Genomic DNA, 18992 nt, shown 5'->3' on the forward strand with positions numbered 1-18992 from the left:
TGTGGTGCTTGAAAATATCTGCCAGTAGCCTCATTACAATTACAAGTGGAAAATAATGGATTTTTCCTTTTTGTACTGGATGCAAAAAGTTGAGACAGGAAAAGTTTGGAGGTGTTCGCAGGGGTCCCAGGATGAGGGAAGAGATGAGAAAGTTGACTCCATGTTGAGAAGGCTTGATTTATTATTTTATGATATATATTATATTAACACTATACTAAAAGAATAGAAGAAAGTATTTCATCAGAAGGCTGGCTAAGAATAGAAAAAGAAATTAATAACAAATGTTCGGACTGACCGAAACAGTCCGAGACAGGTGGACTGTGATTGGCCATTAATTAGAAACAACCTCATGAGACCAATCACAGATCCACCTGTTGCATTCCACAGCAGCAGATAATCCTAGTTTACATTTTGTTCCTGAGGCCTCTCAGCTTCTCAGGAGAAAAATCCTAAGGAAAGGATTTTTCATAAAATCCTTTATGAAATCTTTACTGTTTGTGACAGTAAAGAACCTCGTATTGCATCAGATTAGCAAAAAGATGAAGAATAAAATAAATTTTTTTCTACTAAAAATTCCTTTTAAGTCAAATATTTCTGAAATATTTGATTTAGAAAAAAAAGAGTTAAACAATAAGGTATTTGGAAATATTTTTTGTTTCAGCCTGAATCTTCTGATTTTAGAAGTTTATTTCTTAATGCACTAAACAAAAAAGCACAACTTTTTTTTTTTATTATTTTAAAATTTAAGTGGTATCTATTACCAAAACCAGCCCATGCTTGTTTCAGTGATAACATCTCAAGGTAATAAATGGACTAAAGCCTGTTCTCACGTATTTTTCATGGAAAAATATATGAAAATGTGTACAGAAACAGTCACAAGTGCTCTTTCCTGGAGAGGCCATGGAGAACAAAAATCTGTAGTAGAAAAATCTGTAGAAGAAAGATCTGTAGTAGAGAATACTTGTAAAGACAGAGGGTATTTTTAGTCTTAAATTACAAAACTCTTCTGTTAAATGACTAACATGACCTGAGACTATCTGGAGGATAAAAGGTGGCCATTTTCATGACCTTCAGAAAAAACCAAATCTCTTGTCTGACAAAAAGGTGGACAAAAAATGCACTAACAAGGAAGCAAACTTAGCAACAGAGCTCAAATTCAAACAGATCTTTAAATGTTTTCATAGAAAAGTTCACATTTCTTTTCCCTCACTCTCCACAGTTTAGATATGAGTATTCATCCATGCACCTTTAATGTCAGGAGGAGACTATCAAGCTGTGTTTGCCACTGATGAGCTGTGAAGATGAAGGCTAAAAATCAAACACATAAGCCTAAATAGGCACAGAAGTTCCCAGGACAGAAATACTGAAATTTGAGAGAAAAGGGGAAAAACAGCTGGATGCTTAGCAGAACTCTTTACTGTCCAAACCACTGATACAAGGAAAGTTTTTGTAGCTCACAGCAGCCTCTGCTAAATCATTTTTAGTTCTGTTTTTCCCCCACATTACAATCCCTGTATGTACAAAGAACTGTCACTTACAGCAAGTTAGTAAAGATTCTAGAAATATTATATGATTCCACAAAATGAGCATTTCAAAATTATTCTTCTTTTCTGACAGTTAATATTTTTATGAAGTTTCATCACTTGGGTGGACAGAAAAGTCTGACCAGAAAACTTAGTAGCACATTTATTATAGGTAATAAAATATTATAAGAAGACCTAGGAAATTTTATGCAGATTACTGGACTTCATAAGTACCTTCACCATGTAGGCATATATTCACACATGTACCAAAAGTATAAGAGCAGAAATATGTATGCATACATTTATTAACATATTATAATTTATTTTTTTTACCACAGGGTATTTCAATAGGAGTCATGACACTTCAAGGGACCTTTTTTATGCGATATGTTGGTGAAACAAAATATCCAGGGTACACCTTTGAATCTGGACAGGTGAAACGTGTTAAGATTCAATAAAAGGGAAATAAAGCAGCTTTCTCCCCTACCTTAAGCAGTCATTTTGTTATTTGGACACAACAGATTATTCTGGACAATATGGAAGTTTCTCTTTTAAGTGTGCATGGCAACCATGGGGCACAGTGAGACATGGATAGTTGGTCAGTGCCTATAGCATTAAACCAAGCTAAGCAGGTTTCAAATAAGAAAATTTCCTAGCAGATAAGTATAGGTGAATGCAGAATGAAATGTCAAAGGAAACAGTGTTTTAACCCAAAGTCACCGCAGGCAAACAAGATTAACTACAGCAACCAAAAGATCTGTTCAGCCCACAGGTTTTACCACTTCAATACTTCCTAATCAGTTCTTGAAAATATTCATTTGGCTCACCCCTTAAGAGCACCTCCAAATTTTAATTCTTGTAACATGATTCCATGACCAAAATTTCATTCACTTTACTATTTGTAGAGTAAATGCTCACCATAAAAATATTCATTATTTCATGACTAACCACAGGACTGTGGTTACTATTTTTCCTTCTTTTCCTCCCTCTCTAAAAATAAAACCAAACCAGTCATCAATCAGAAAACTGAAACAGTTACATTTGACATAGCAGTATGTGTAGTTGAGCTAATATCTGAAAAAGAACAGATTTGCTCAGTCCCACTGCTGCCTAAGTGTTAGCAAATAGAGGTGGTCAGTAAATGTAAACAGCTTGGCTTGCAGCCATTTATGGAGCTTTATAATTGTTCCTGCCTTCAGTATATTGAATATTTGCATGGCTTTCTGCCATCTCCAGGTGTTTGGGTTTTTTTCAAGTATATCCTACAATTCAGAACTGAGTCATTGGAAATTTGAAAATTTTTACCATCAAACGTGCAATTGCATTAAAAAGCTACAAATGTACTGTTCGGATCCAGAAAACCAGCACAGCCATATAACAACTCCTCTATGAATTAAGTGTTTTCCTCTCACAGGATTTCATGACCCAGAAGGCCTCTTACAGCTACCTGGAAAAGCATAGCCAAAGCCTATGCAATAATAGTCTTATTGCCCTTTTTTTGTAGGCATTCATCTGCCACAGGATGGAGATTAAGGGAACTATTCATATGGCAATGATCCTGCAGGAGCTTATTATGGTCTTCATGAATCAGTAGTAAAAGTGATATATTGTAGTTTATATTGTAGTTTTCATGGCCTCCAGATGCCACGTCTTTGCTGCCTGTCTCAAAAATTCATAAAAGTGAACAGGGTGGAAGATCCATGTCATGTGCCATCACTCTCTGTCTCCAAAAGAGCATGAATAAATTCAGCCATCAGTTGTCATTTAACTGATTTCAGTGGATATTTTGACTTTGGTTATATTGCTTTCTTCTTTGTGACTTGCTTTTAGATATATGATGTTACTCCAAATGTAAAGACCCTTTTCCCCTTTATAGTTTATGAAACTCATAAGTTTCAAATAAAAGCTAAAAGTTTCATTGACCAAAAAGTGGTTTTAATGTTATATAATAGTCTATTTGCTCTGATTTTTCAAGCTTATTTTGCTCATGAAATTTCTCCATTAGTTTAGCTATTAAGCAAGTTCTTTATCCAATTTTAATACTTTTTTTTTTTTTTCTGATATGATATAGTCAATTTTCCACTACAGAAAAAGAAAAAAAACCCCAAATTTCATTCTGAACCTTGTTGCAGAGTAAGGCCCTAATTCTTTTTCGGTGACTTCTGTGAACTCTTCTGATAGAAGACAACCCCACAGATCTCATCTACACAAAATACAGAAATGAAATTTAAAAGAACAGATTTTAAACTTTAAGCAAACCAACACTAAAAGAAGAAGATTTGGTAATGCTATGAACTTCTTCAGGGTACAGATGTGAAGTCTAATTGCTCTCTGGAAAACACACCTCTTTTTAAACTCAATTTGCTGCGCAAGGAAGGACATGGATTTCACCCCGGTGCAAAAAAGTTAAATGTGTGTCTTATATACATATACAAACAAAATAGGAGCCAGAAATGCGGCAATTAGTGACCTGATATTTGAATAAGCAGTTCAATATGAGGAAGCATTTTTCTTAAAGGTCTGAGGCTAATGGCCAGGTTGCAGCATTGTGCAAGGAAAGAGTTTTAACAGCCAGTGTGCATGACTTTCCAATTAAACCTTGTGTGCAATGTGGGAAAATCTGAATTTTGTATCTGAATATATCTAAATAAAAGAGTACATTATTGATTAACTAAAAGAAAAATTAAAATTGTGGTATATTGGGCAGCCTTTTATTTAGGTAATAGTTCCAAAAATTGGGGAAGATTTGAGTAGACGTCTGGTTTTTAATCAGGCTTTTAAAATTGGTGATTATCTAAATGGTTAGTTCCTTAAATGGCAGAAGGATTAATCTGCAAATAACACTGGTTAATGACAGTGCTTATATTTATATGCAAATATATGCACTTCTAATCATAAGGTTAAAAACTTGGCCTCTGCCAAAGGACACATCTACATGGAAAGGTGCAGCATTTACACCTGCCTCCAAATAATTCATTTGAAGACAAGCTGGGAATTTGTAAACAGTACTCCCTGGTTACAGTATTCATACCAAAGGGCTGCCTTCCTCTCTCTTTACACAGTTATTTTTTAGTTTTTCTTCTCAGCTGCTCTGCTGCTCTCTACTGATACCATTTTGGGAGCAGCCCAATTCCTGCATGTAAAAACCACACTGCATTGAAGCAGAAAAGTTGAAGGAAAAGTCCCTTTACACATAAAACCAGAATATATTATTTTAAATCTTACAATAAAAAATTCTCCACTGATTACTGAAATAATTTCTAATACAAACAGACCAGTAATACTCTATCAGTAAAATTATGAAATTATATCGGGTCACCTTAGTTCTTCTGTGAAGACACATTTTATCATTATTTTTATGGTTCCATATATTGTGTTCTTGGCAGGGGCTTTTTATTCTCCACCAAAAGTTCAGCAAGCAAGCAACTTTCCATCAAACAGCTAAAATAATTTTGTCAGGAAGCTGTGTTTTACTTTTTCTCACCTTTACTTTAAGCCTCTAAAAGTATCTTGTTGCGTACCTACAGCATTTTGTCTATTCATCTCATCAAAATGTACCATTTTTATGTGTAAATATTGCAGTAAATATCGTGGGGTTTCTTGTTTGATTCTGCTGCATTTTATTCTGTTAAAGAGAGTTATATTTGACAGTAAACTAGATGTTGGCTTCTTGTATCAAAGGCCTGAATTTACATTTGATGTACAAGCAAGCAGGTATACTTAGAAGCAAGAATTTATTATGATGGAAAATTAGCCATGCTGTAGTGTTTGGTGCACTTAAAACAGCACATAAAACATTTTAGCAGTATGATGGTAAACACTTGTTTATTAAGAGCCATGTACTGAATAATCAGAGTTGTGCCTAAAACTTCAGAAGCTCAATTCTCTTTGAGTATGAATTAACTTTAGTGTAACCTACAGTTCCTCAGGCAACAGATATCACAGAAACATGGAACAGTTTGGGTTGGAAGGGACCTTTAAAGGCCATCTAGTTCAATCCCTCTGCAATAATCAGAGACACCTTCAACTAGATCAGGTTCTCAGAGTCCAAATAAATCTGAGTTTAAACGTTTCCAGGGATGGAGCATCCACTGCCTCTGTGGGCAAATTGTTACAGTGTTCTAGAACCCTCATTGTAAAAAATGTCTTCCTTATATCTAATCTGAATTGACCACCTATTAGTTTAAAACCATGATGCTTTGTCTTATTGCAACAGGTCCTGCTCTTGTATTTTTGCAAATATTTATAACAACCATGTGTACCCCCAGTGCAGCAGCATCAATACCATAGCATTTGATTTGATTTCTCAACTAAGTTCCAGCTGTTCGGAAATTCTCTGTGATCCAATATACATTTTTAAAGCAGTCATTGTATGGAAATAAGAAAAATATCAAAAGTCTATTCCTCATGGTTCTATTGGTGTTGAATGAAAGTATGGAGTCTGTTGACTATCTAATCAAATTTAAAAAAAAACAACTGAAATCCCAGCTTTTTTTGCTAGTCAAGATGGTGAAGGACTCCAATAGGTCTTATGTCACCCAAGGAAGTGAGTGATGAGTATTCCACATTATATTCTAAAGTCTGGCTATTAAAAGACAAATCTCAAATAACATCTCCCAGCTAAAATACCAAGAAATCCAGGATGCTGCCTAAAAAGTATATAGAAATAGGATATCATAAGCTCAGTTCTGCAGGTTTGCCAACTTAAGCACTGGCTGGACTGAATTAAAGGAAAGGCAAAATTTCTTAAAGCATTATCAGTTCTGCCCTTAGCTATGGAAGCACTTGTACCATTGCTTATGCAGATTTCAGGAGAAATTCTGAAGTCACATTCAAATACTCAATGAAATATCACAGAAAAACGTGTCAGATATTTAGACAATCTGAGCTATTCTGATAGAACTCTTATTTACTGCTTTAATTTTATCTCTCATACCTGGCAATAAATTACATCCTGTTTCCATTTCATCTCTCAAGACCCAACATGACATGATCATGCTTGAACATGATCTCTTCCTCAAATGTCCCAATCAAGCCTATACATTAGCCAAAGCCTTCTACAACAGAAACCATGAAGATGAAAAGGAGCAACTTCAAAGCAGTATTGCAAATCCCAATCTTGCATCTTCCAGAGAAGAACAAACTATCAACTCAGAATTAAATTCCAACAAATATTACATGAAGCCCTAGGTAACACAACTAGCAATCTTGGACCCAAGTCAGGATGGCCAAAGTCTTTGATATTTGCATTTAATCCAAAATTCAATGCAAGTTTTTATTTAGGGGTGGGAAAAAAAGGATCATCATGGAAAAACTTACAGTAGGAGCAACCGTAGACTTCAACTCTTAAGCCAATTTGGCCCTCTCCATTCCAGTCCAAAGGAACTATCCTTACATAGCGAGCAATAACTGGATGTTGTAAATCATGCCGGACCACGCTGTCAGAGTTTGCATTTCCAGGAAATGCCTAAGGGAGAAAAGAAAAAGTAATCAGTTCTAGTGCCTATATGGTTGACATCTGAAGAAATACATATAAAATCCTGTAATAAGTATCAGTAGTGGAACAAAAAAACAAATAATAAGGACTACTACTGCAAACCATAGTCATCAAAATATTGAAAGAGATAAAATTGAAGTTGGTCTTTTGCTTGCAGTTATAGGAATAGTTAATTACATGCTCAGATGCTACTTATTAAAAAAAAAGTCTTAGAAGAATAATTATTTTGTACCATGCATAGTAGATCCAGGTGGTGCTAGATGTAAGGAAGATGCACAGGATCCTTTCTTTAGTGGACTCACACAATTAAAACATGTTAACAGTTACATTTACCTTAATTTTTTTGTGCTGCAGCTAAACGATGATTAAGGCACTCCTCACTTCATAAATAAGTTAGTAAGAGACATTAATTAGTGTCTTTGAAGTACTTATATATTTGGGTGATATAAGGAAATGAACAGTCCTCTCTTCTGAGCTGAAGAGAAGACAAAGGAAAGCATACAGTGACCAATTACAAAAAATCCTGCCGAGAAGCTGCCTGCTTTCTTAATCTTGTTCTAGAAATCCCAGAACCTCAAGGCTTCACAGTTCGAGAATAAATTCCATTTGGAAATGTTTTAATTTTATGATGCCTGGTATAATCTTATCAAAACCCTACTAAATGGTTTGCTGGTTATTTTGGTTCAGGCTTATTTGTATTTTTTTCATTTCCTAGAAGTGTTATGGTCAAAGGAAGCTGAATATAGGAAGACATAATATTTTCTACATAATTTAATTAAATTATAGATAAAAAAGGCTCTCAAAATCAAACGTATTTTCTATAGCTCTCCAAACTTTTTACCCTGACTTGTGCTTTACCAGTCCTTTGTCAGAAAGAGAGCTGATCCCACCAGGTACCTGGCATTTCAAGGGTTCCTATTGCCATATTAATCAGTAACCTCTGCTGAATGCATAAACATAGTCAACCGAGAATAAGGCTTTCCCAGATTAATAAAGCACATTCCATTTAGTCTCCAGCAGAAGAGTATCTTTTAAACACAGCCTTCATTTAAATAAATGGGAAACAGTAATACACACTTTGTGGATAATGCAAATACCAGGCCAAAATCCATTATTGCAAGACTGAAAAATCAATTTACAGGACCTTGAAAATGATGCACAATTGCTGTAAAATCTCCTTTTCTGGCCAATAGGATTTAAAAGTATAATTTAGACCCACAACTCTAATAGGAGATTTTTTTTTTAAACAGGGAGTGAATCTCTGGCTAAAAAGAAAAATAAAATATACAATTTTACAATAAGAAACCTCCTTGCAAAACTATTTTTTTCAGAAAAACAGTGTAAATACCTATATAAATTAGGCAAGTTTTTCAGATCATTAATCTCATTAAGTCACTTAAGTGTTATTGCCAGATATCATGCTTTTTCTTTAACCCAAACTGGGAAAATTATCAAAATGGCTCACTTATCTGTAAAATACTGTCTCATGAGCCCAACTCCAAAATTCTTTGTTCTATAAACCATTTCTTTTCTTGTACTGGATACTAACTTCTGTTAGCTGCTTCATATTTCAGCTCACATTGCAACAAAAAGATTGGGAATGTATTAACCACTTTTCTCAAAGGTAGTGTTCCACAGGACAGCAACAGAATAAGAACAAAAAAAGATACAAAAATAAGTCCCCAAATACTTTCTAAACAGTGTTTTTGAACATATATTAAATGGAGCTTTCAAACATATTCACGAAGATTTTTGTCACCCCTTAAGAGGAAGCTGTTTAGCTCCAAATAATTTTCAAAAGTTAACAGGGCAGGTTTAAAAGACAGATAACTTATTTTGACAGGCCAACTAATACAGTTTAAAATTAATAAATTAAATAAATAATAAATAATTCAGCAGAGTTGACAGCAAAAATTATGTGATTTTTAAATTTCACTTTGGCTTTACCTATATGCTTCAGCCACCCCACTGTACATGGGGACACCGCCGAGACAATCAGTATAATTCTCTTTGCATAACTAAACAACCTGGAGAAAAGTGAAGGTAAGGGTTTGGCAAACTTGGAAGCAAAGCTATGGAAAGTTAAGATTCAGACTCAATTTTTTATCCCGTCCTTGAAGAACAAGTACATTCTAATCAATAATTTAAAATGGTAGAGCTAAATTATAAATTCACATAAGTATTGTAATGAAACAGCACACAGCTTAACAGTAGTGTGTAAGTAGAACTGGCCAAAATGCTTTTAGCTTCCTGTTACAGGACAGTTTGCAACCATTTTACAGTACTCAATTCTATAGACAAAGAAAGAACATTGTAAAATCTCCTTTTGAGAAAATGCTTTTTACAATAAAGGACTAAAAATAAATTCTCAGCATTAAAGAATTTATCTCTGAATTAAGGAGGCACAGAAATGCCTGAAATGTTAAGTGAACAAAAGTGGATACTTTCGTACTTTAACCAAAGAGTAAAATGATGGAAGGATGGTGGTCAGATCCTGAACCAGATGAACAAAAAGATGTTTTCAATTTCTTGGCTCTCTGTGAAGCAGAGCAAAAATCCATGTATTTCACTGAAAAACATCACTACATATATACCAGAGAATCTAACTTAGTTAAGGGGAAAATTAATTCTTCACCTCAATTCAGGTGAAGAATTCTCCATCCAAATTAATGATCTATTCAGAGATGAGTACTAAAATTGCTTCAGTGTAGGCTCTTTCTAGGATGATGTAAAAATAGGGCAATGTATGGAACAGGAGGATGACATTTCCTAAATGAGGAACCACTAAATTTTTTCATAGCTTTCTTAATTACTAGTAATTTCTTTTTTCACTACTTTGATTTTATGTACTTACTGATATGGTCTTGATAGTTATTTTTTTCCTTTTTATCAGAGGAAGAAATAATTTATGTCTCTGAATTTCTGAAAAAAAAGTCTATGCTTCTAGCTTTATTTTGACATTGCAATAGTGAAAACAGTACAGAGTCTGTGTTCCCTGGTACTACAGCTCTATAAATGGCAGAAATAGGAAATATATATACCATTATAAAATATGGAAACATCCACAGGCAGGCAGAATATGTCTTCAGGAAATATAACTGGGGTTTTTTGGGGACTCCAAGGTGAGCTAAGCAGAAAGCTGACTAAGCCTTGAAATTTTTATTTTATAGAAACCCCCTAAATTCCAAACCAAATATTTTTTTCAAAAACTAGAAGGATTAAAAAAGTGAGATGTTGACAGCCTTGCTTATGGCTGCCCGCCCTCTGACTGCACAAAAAAGAAAATCTGGAAACTGTTTTACACTTCAATTTTCAGGAATCTGGACCATCAATGAGCAGAGCAGGGCTGGCTGGGTGCTGGAAGCTCTCCACCAGCAGTGCAGTGGAATGATGTAATGATGTTTGGCACTGCAGGGCAGATCAAATCCAGGGGCCCTGGAAAAAATTCACATCATGAACTGGTTCTGCACAAGCTGACTGAAATCCACAGCAGATTTCAGAGAAGACAAGATGTTTAAAAAATTTGTTCCTTCTTTATTACTTGGACATTTAAGAAAAAAAGACAAAACCTGAACTTCATCAATTCTTCTTTGCTGGTGAAGATTTGCTTAATGCCTATGAAAACCCAGCCCAACTGTGTCATGCATACTCAAACAGCAAGAAGAGGATTGGGTAAAGGAGAATGTAAGAGATTAACTTCAAGAAGAAGGGGAAAAAAAAAGATGTAAAAGAAAAATGGTAAGAAAACAGGTGGCAGAAACAAAGAATAATAGCAAATGAAGAAAAACTTATAATGCATCAGAAAGTAACAGATCTAGGTTATCTCCCTTTTACCTCAGTTTTGACAGGTTGCTGTACTTTCATCTGTGCTCCGGGGAGTAAAAATAAGTCATAGGAAGCAGTAATCTTTTACTTGAAGAAACATTTCTGCATTCTCTCCATTGAACAGCACAATTAATAACACTACAATTTGCATACTGTACTCTTTCCCTAAAAACATTCAAAGCAAAACAGCATATCTACAGCATTCTGCATAATCACCTCACAGAGAAATGAATCTGAATAGGAAAAAATAAAAGGTATCTGAAATAATTAAAAGATATAGCAGGTATTTCCCTTATCCCAAATGATGAAATCCTCAAATGATTGTGCTGAATTTCATCTTTGACATTTGTGGGTATAAAATGACCAGAACTTCTAAGAGCTCGGGATTAACAACAAATGGGATCAACTAAACATTATAATACTGATGACGGTGGGCTCAAATGAACTTGATTCTATTACCAGTGCTAGAGGTAAATCCCAATTTCAGTGGCTATCCATATACTTCCCTCAGCCACATTTCTCTCTTTTATATAAATGTATGTGTATTTATATATATAACCCAAATGTTATGTGTGTAGTGCTAAAAATTTCTGGAAAACTACTCACATACTCAAAGTGAGGAACATCTAGTTGCAGGCTTTCACTAGAACTGAGTACACTTATTTGTCCTATTCTCAAAAGCTTTCCTAGCATTTTTTAATCACATCCATCTTTTTGTTCACCTTACACCCTTATATTCTCTACTGATTCCCAGGAAGTTTACTTTCAAGTTAAAATTCTCTCTTTGTATGCTGAAAACATATTCTAACTATGCATTCATCATAATTTAATGAATAATATAATGGAATTATCATTACATGCAAAGACTAAAGCCAAAAGCTTATTTGCTGTGTTTTAACCTTTCACATTTCAAAACAAAACAAAATTATTTAGCAACATAACATTATTGATTTTTATAACAAAATATGCCAATACTTTATAGCCTGATAACTACTCTTTTACTCAAAAAGAACTCAACCTCCCCTACTGGAACTTTGATTTTTTTGGTATTTTCACAAAAACCTCCAGAAATCTCTAATTTAAAAAAAAAACTTTAAGGAATATTGTCATTTTTTATTCACAGATAACTCGCAGGGATTCAGTTCTGTATAATGTACCTAGAAAATGTTTTTAAAACTTAAAGACAGAAAACTGAAGAGCAAAATATGATACCTAAGCATAATTTTTGATACCTGAAAGACAAATTACAAATATGAGCTTCGTTATCAAATCTGTGAGTTTTAATGTACTGATGGTTGCAGTTTTTCTTTTAAAACCAGAAACAAATGAAATTCCTGTAAACAAACAAACACAAACAAAAATCCCCACACCCTCCCAACTACTGCATTCAGAATGTGACTCAGTAACTGGATGGAAGTGAAACATTCTTTTATCTTCTGGTACTGTTGTAGAATATTATCATTGTTTAATTTACTTTGAGTAATGAAGCCTAAACAAACAAAGAACTCCCTATCCATCTTGCTCATAAATCCCAATCACAAGAATTAAGTGCTTTTCTCGTACTTCTACTTGCAATTGCTCATCCTTTATTTATGAAGAGAAATATTACCAAGTTATCTGAATTTGGCTAGGGAAACTGACTTCTTTTAAGGACTGGACAGCCACCCTTTGTTAACTTTGCATCACTGGAATACTTGAGGCAGGACATCTGACAAGGCACATGTGTACAGAAGGGTTTTGTTTGTTTTTCTTTTACCCAGAACTCCATTTAATAACCCTATTCCCCTGACCTTTAGAATCATGAGCAAGGGACACAGACATATGGATGCTGTTAAATTTTACTTTATGGGGCATCACAGCAAAGGCACCAACAGTGTCACCGACAGTTTCTCTACGTCCTGAAATTGAATACGCCATTCCAGAGATGTGTGAAATATCTCAGTGGCAAAGATATTCTTCCCACTTTGCTAAAAGCACAAAATATAGCATGTAAAATTTTTAAAACATATATTAACAAAGCTCCTAAATTATTTTCTAGCCTGTATAATGAAGAAGAAATTTCAACCCTTATGCTGAACCATATAGGTTTTGTTCCACTTGACATAAATGGGAAGAACCCTAAAATACTTTTAAACCTAAGCTATACACAAAAAATATTAAAATATAATTAAGGTTCTAAAGTCAACACTGCTAGTAGAAGTCATGTTTCCTGCAGAGTCTTAACAAATTCCTGAATATCATTATGATATTAATTTATGTACATAATTACCTGCTATTAATTCCCCAGAGATTCATACAGTTCCCAGAGAGAAAATTGTGATTATTCATCCTGATACACTAAACAACTGAGGCTGAAATACCTTGAGGTTTTAGGGTGGTTTGTTTGTTTTTTTCATTTTTAAACATATCTTAATTCAACAGGAAAAACACATGAGCTTGGTGTGGAAAATTTTGCCAGTGGAAGCCTGTCCTAGTCTTTTGCAATTTCTTCCCAAGATTTAGTATCCAGCATTTACACTTTGATTTAAATTGAGAAAATACAACCTTCCCACCAATGAATAACATTCCATCTTTGTTGTTAAGATCAACTGATCACTTTATTAGTAATAGCTTCTGAACACATTGGGGAGTAATCATTATCTTGCTCTTAGTCTTAAACAAACTAAACAGACTTTAACACTTAGACACCGCAGGACCTACTCCAGGACTCCAGGAGCAGCGTGGGGCTTCATAATGAATAAGATTGGTATCTTTAAGGTAGCTCCTTTATTTGCATGAGAGAATGAAGTACGCAATGTCCATGCCTGTGGACTGCCAGATGGGAATGGGCCACCTTCCATGAAGTTAACAGATAGAGTGTTTCCTATAGAACAGGTGCTGGATTCTGTCTGGGACAGTTCCCATGTGGTGCTAGACAACAAAGCTGCAAAAAAAATTTTCGGTGGCACTTAGTATAGTTCCAGGGAGACACAAAATGATTAGGTAGTTTTGACTTAATCTGTCACCATCTCTGTTCCACATATAAAATATGGAGTAAAAATTAAATTATTACATGGTGTAAAAACAAAATAATTCTTATTAAGCACCTAGTCAAGTATTCATTCACATGACTGTCTAAATTAGAAAGCTGAGCCTTTTGCAGTTAGTGAAGCAAAGTGGGCAATAGGAACTGAGTGAAAATCTTGCCACTCTTCAGTTGCTGCATAATGCAATGTAAATTTTTCTGGGTACAATATAAATGTATTCTACAAAATAAAGAATGTGATCAACACCTTAGCTCCAAAAAAAGTTGCCCAAGAACTGATTCATGTTAAAAGAGAAACAATACAAAAATCGGTGTAAAATGGTCGTACAGACAGGATAAAACCAGGTTTTCTGTACAGGAGTTGTGAGATTTTATTCATTAATACATAAAAAAATTACTTCTGCTGCATCTTCTGTAGAATGAAAGAGAGACAAGAAGAACGTGTTTCCACAGTACCTAAGCATAATTGTAATCATTACTGAAATAATAACAGCAACAGCTCTCTCCACAGAGCTCAGCAGTAACAGGAGCTCTCACCTTGAGAAGGACAAACACAGAGGAACTCAGGTTCTTGGTTTCTTTCCCTCTCTACCACTGATGTATTTAGAATTTTTTGCACACTTTGATGATTTTAAAGTAGAGTTTCAGTAATTTTCAGAACAGTACTCGTTGTCTCACACTTGTCTCAAAGCTTCTTGTATCACTTCTGCACAGCCCCACTACTCTACTGGGTTGCTGGCCACCCAAACAGTTGAGGCTGTTACCAGAGGGCTTAGGGGAGGAAAGCACAAACTCAGCAGTGTCATTCCACACCCCCTTACTTAGTGCTTTGGATTAAGAGACTAAAACCCCTGCAGGAAAAAGTACAAAGGCAAAATCTCTTTTAAATACAGTTGAGAATCATCTATCTTCAGTAAGGGCAAAACCACTAAAGAAAGCTATTTAGCTCTTAATTAGTTAAATATCAATCTAAAGAGCAATCTTTACTCATAATAGAAAATACTGATTTGTGACTTCAGTTTATATCTATAAATAAAAATTACTTTACTTGCTGGTTTTATAGTCATTTATTTTGAGTCATATGTACATTGTGATTGTTAATATTTAAGGTAAAATTTTCGCAGTTATGAGTAGTTTTCATTGCTATGTTTCATTGGCAGAAGAGTCCAGAGACTGCATTCCAGATCATTCCAATTCTGACTAGACTATTAGCATGCAAGAAATAACTGTGAAACAAAACTTTGCATATCTGAAATAGTTGCAATATTAAAATTGTAAAACAATCAGTGAGGAATAAAGTCTGGTTATTCTGTATTAATTGCTTCATATATAAAGTTAATATTGTATATTGAGATAAAATAAACAAACTTTGAACACAAAATTTAAATAAACAGGTGCTTTTCTTTTATACTTTCAGTATCTACTTAATGCTGGGATTTTAGTTAATTGCAAATAGCACTTATATTCTCCACAATTCAGATAAGCTTCCCAGTAATGGGAAATAAAACTGGATTTAAAAAGCCAATAAGCTGTCTTTAAACATGTTTCAGCTGTCCGTAAATAATATTAAAACATTACAAAATTGATTTTTAATTATAGAAAAATAACAACGATGCATGAAAAATTATTTTGAATATTTTGTTTTGTTTTTGCATCCTTCCAAGTTGCAAAGTTTATGAAATAAATGAAGTTCACATATAATATTAAGTCAAGATTTAGCAAAAAATTACTAAAGAAAAAAAAGGAAAAATAGCACTATTGCCATCTAACACTAAAATGTTTCAGTTTCTAGCTGTAGTTACAGTACTCTCGTAATATGTCAAGATGAAAGAAAATAAAAGTAACTTCTCTAAAATATTTCACATACACTAAAGTTAAGAATTCCAAGGGGTGATGCAGCTATCAATAACAAATATGATACAAGAACTCACTAGTAATTTTCCTTTCCTCCTGTTCACCCTAGGCAGAGCCCAAACTCTAAAAATCACCACCTTCATTAAGATCTTCTGAAGAAGGTTCACAAATTTACAGCCTTCCAGTCTGTGAACCATGACAAGATCAGAAATAAAAAGCTGTAATCAAAATGTAACTATGAGAATCATCAATGAAAAATGTGTAGATCCTTTCTAAAAGTCAGCGTAATGCTAAAAAGAGATCTAGACGCAGAGAATCATAAGCAAAATGGCATACGAGCAAACACAAAATTCTTGTCTCACGAAGAATACCTGGAGTGGGATTCTTCAGAATAGTCCTTTCAAAACTAATCAAAGGAATATTACTAAGAAATCCCCAAAGGCAGAATTACAGTATGTGACAGGCTTCAGACATACCAGCTTGTCCTTCAACTTGAATTCAATAGCTGCTCATCTTTCTAGGGAAATAAGGACAGTTTTAACCACTTGGCTTTTTGAAATGATACCAAAAAGCCACAAGAATATTTTTACAAAGGAATGTGGAAAGAAATATCTGAATTGTCAGAAGATACCCCTTTCTTCAGGGATTACTTTTCTTTTTTTTTTTTCCTGCTAAGATGAACATGACTGAAAGAATTTTGGGAGAAATGCAGAATTCTTGTGTTTCTGCTCAAGTCCATTCTCAGTCTTCATACAAAATGTGTGCATCTATATGAGAAGTTCAGAGTAAGAAGTAATCTTTGATTTGAAACCCCTGTGAATTTAGTAAACTGTTAGATGTCTTAACAAAAAAGACAATAATGGAATAAGAAATACTGAAGGTCCTATTTTTGTTTTAAAGTGTAATTTGATTTTATCCCATTCCCTCTCTTGCAACTGCATGCTTTCAGAAGTTTTATTTTTCTCTTTTGCAGAGATAATATGCATCTAGGATTTCCATATGCTGTTGTTTTGTCCAGGTTTGCATCAACTGCTACTCCAAAGGTAACTGTATACACATCTTTTAGTTGAAATGCCTTCAAATGGCTGTTAGCATCTGAAATAGGAAGATTTTCATAAATCAAAACCTTTGTTTAATAATCACCAAACGTAAATCAAGTTTGAAAATAATAATTGAAAGAGGGAAGGGTTTTAAAATTTTGATCACCTGCCCACTTCTTTCCTTACAATTCATTAAACAAGTACTGAAGTTATGTAAAGGCCTAATTTTCTTTCAACTGAGACTTCCTAAATTTAATTTTAAGCTGTGCCATAAATCTTAGGGGATTGAACATTGGAGGCAATTGATTACTAGTTGCATGCAAGCCAATTTTTTTTGCCTCACAAGCATTGGCAATTTTATCTGACTCAGATATTTCTGGTTTATTTATTTTTGGCAGCCAGGATACATGCTTCCCTGGCCAAGGAGGCAGTGACATTTTGAGTTTAGCATAACTTCATTGCACTCTTTTCTATCTCTTAGTAGGATCAACAGGCTCCACAGCCACTTACTTAGAAGAAGAGTTAGATATCAGTAGAGCAACACTGTTGTTATTAACAGCTTCATGTGTCTTACTTCTCATGTAGAAGGAGAAGGTGGATTTTCTGATGTACAAAGATCTTCATTACTTAGGTGCAATACTCATCTTACATGATTCTGATTGCCTGTGACAAATTTGCTGCAGCACAGAGCAGATGGTTATGGTTCTGTTCCTGTGCAAAGGCCCAAATTGAAAAGGAAAAGGCTGGCTGATACTCAGTGAATCTTCTTGTATATTTTTTTTCTGAAGCTACATCACATGACACTGCTGTTTTTCCAGTAAGGAAAAGTGCTTGCAGCATCACCATCTTTAGTAGAGTGAAGACACCATTATCTCGTTGCTATTAGTCTGTTATATCCCTTTCTCTAAAACTAATGCAAGAGAAACCAAAAACATCCTATTGTGGATATTTATAGGAAGGAAGAATGGAAAGACAAAGGTACCAGGATCTCCATATCTTTCCCTGACTTCTAGACTTATTTATTTACTGCCTGGGAGTATTTTGAAAACACGCTTGCAAGTGCTCAAAACGAATTTGGAGCTCTTCAGATGAAAGAGGCCATCATAATGTTACTCTGTTTCTCTACAGGATCACAGAAAGCACCTGCAGGAAATGCCTGTACAGACATTTGATAAAACTCTGTAAATACGTGTAATAAAATAAGCACAGCAGTCAGGAATGACTGCTGGCAGTTGTGTTTGCTGCTTACTTACTGTGTGAACTGAGACTGACATCCCAATGCCTCTGAAACTCATTCTGCCTGTAAGACAGAGATAATTCTCTTGGAAGTGTTTGTTGAGAATTAATTAGCTATTATTTATGCACTGATTTTTAAAAACAAAACCAATCCATTCACAATAATAATAACAGTAATAGTAATAATAGTAATAATAATAATAGTAATAATTATTATTATTATTAGTAGTAGTATTAGTATTATTATTACTACTACTACTACTATTATTATAAAAGAAAACCAACAAAAAAACCCAAAGAGATTCATTGACTTTGGTGGCCAGAGGAGCGCATTATGATAATCTGTTCTGGAGTTCAGTAGACACAATGCCAGCTCCCACACAATAGTCCAGTTAACAAGTTCACACTCTGGGCTATAGTGTATCATTCATAAAGTTATCCTCTCTTGATTCCAAAACTGAAAGTGATAAAAAAATCAAATTTATCACACCCCTACAGAAGCTTTTCCATCTTATATTCAGTGTTAAATATATGCATTATTTCTATTTGGTTTGTTCATCCAGTCACTGGATCTTATTACGTCCTTTGCTCTATATCTAAGAACAGCTCACTATTATGGATAAGTTCTTTTTAAGAACCTGGCAAACTAGGGAGAAAATACTCACTGTGTTGCTGTAACATTAAAATAATCAGGTAATTAAGCAAAATATGTAATTTGTCTGGGACAACTTGCAAAATCTCAACATGATCTGGCTTCCAACACCTTTACAGTCTTTTAAAGACACTAGCTTTCCTCCTCCCTTCCTACAGTGGATGTAAAAATCAAGTTAAAATAACAGCATGGATTTCCCTTCATTTTTTGTGGAATTAATTCTGTTGTCATGTCACTGACTTAAATACCAAGATTCAAAACAGGATCCCTGTCCTGGATTGCCAAGCAAATTGTATTCTACTTGCCATCTGTATGGCAGTTAAAGTGGGCAGTTCTCCTT

The 18992-nt window shown here is 34.4% G+C and overlaps 1 protein-coding gene across 1 annotated transcript in view; it reads right to left on the reverse strand.

Annotated features, from left to right (window-relative positions):
• CNTNAP2 (contactin associated protein 2) overlaps nucleotides 1-18992 on the reverse strand; it is a gene marked incomplete at both ends in the record, with an annotated part of 998227 nt that overhangs the window by 550017 nt on the left and 429218 nt on the right. Inside the window, one exon of the mRNA XM_084204413.1 lies at nucleotides 6843-6990. Within this exon, the coding sequence (XP_084060539.1) occupies nucleotides 6843-6990 (148 nt within the window). The remainder of the gene's footprint in view (nucleotides 1-6842; nucleotides 6991-18992) is intronic.

The sequence above is a fragment of the Fringilla coelebs genome (assembly GCF_963513975.1).
Source record: "Fringilla coelebs genome assembly, chromosome: 1".
NCBI classification, from domain to species: Eukaryota; Metazoa; Chordata; class Aves; order Passeriformes; family Fringillidae; genus Fringilla; species Fringilla coelebs.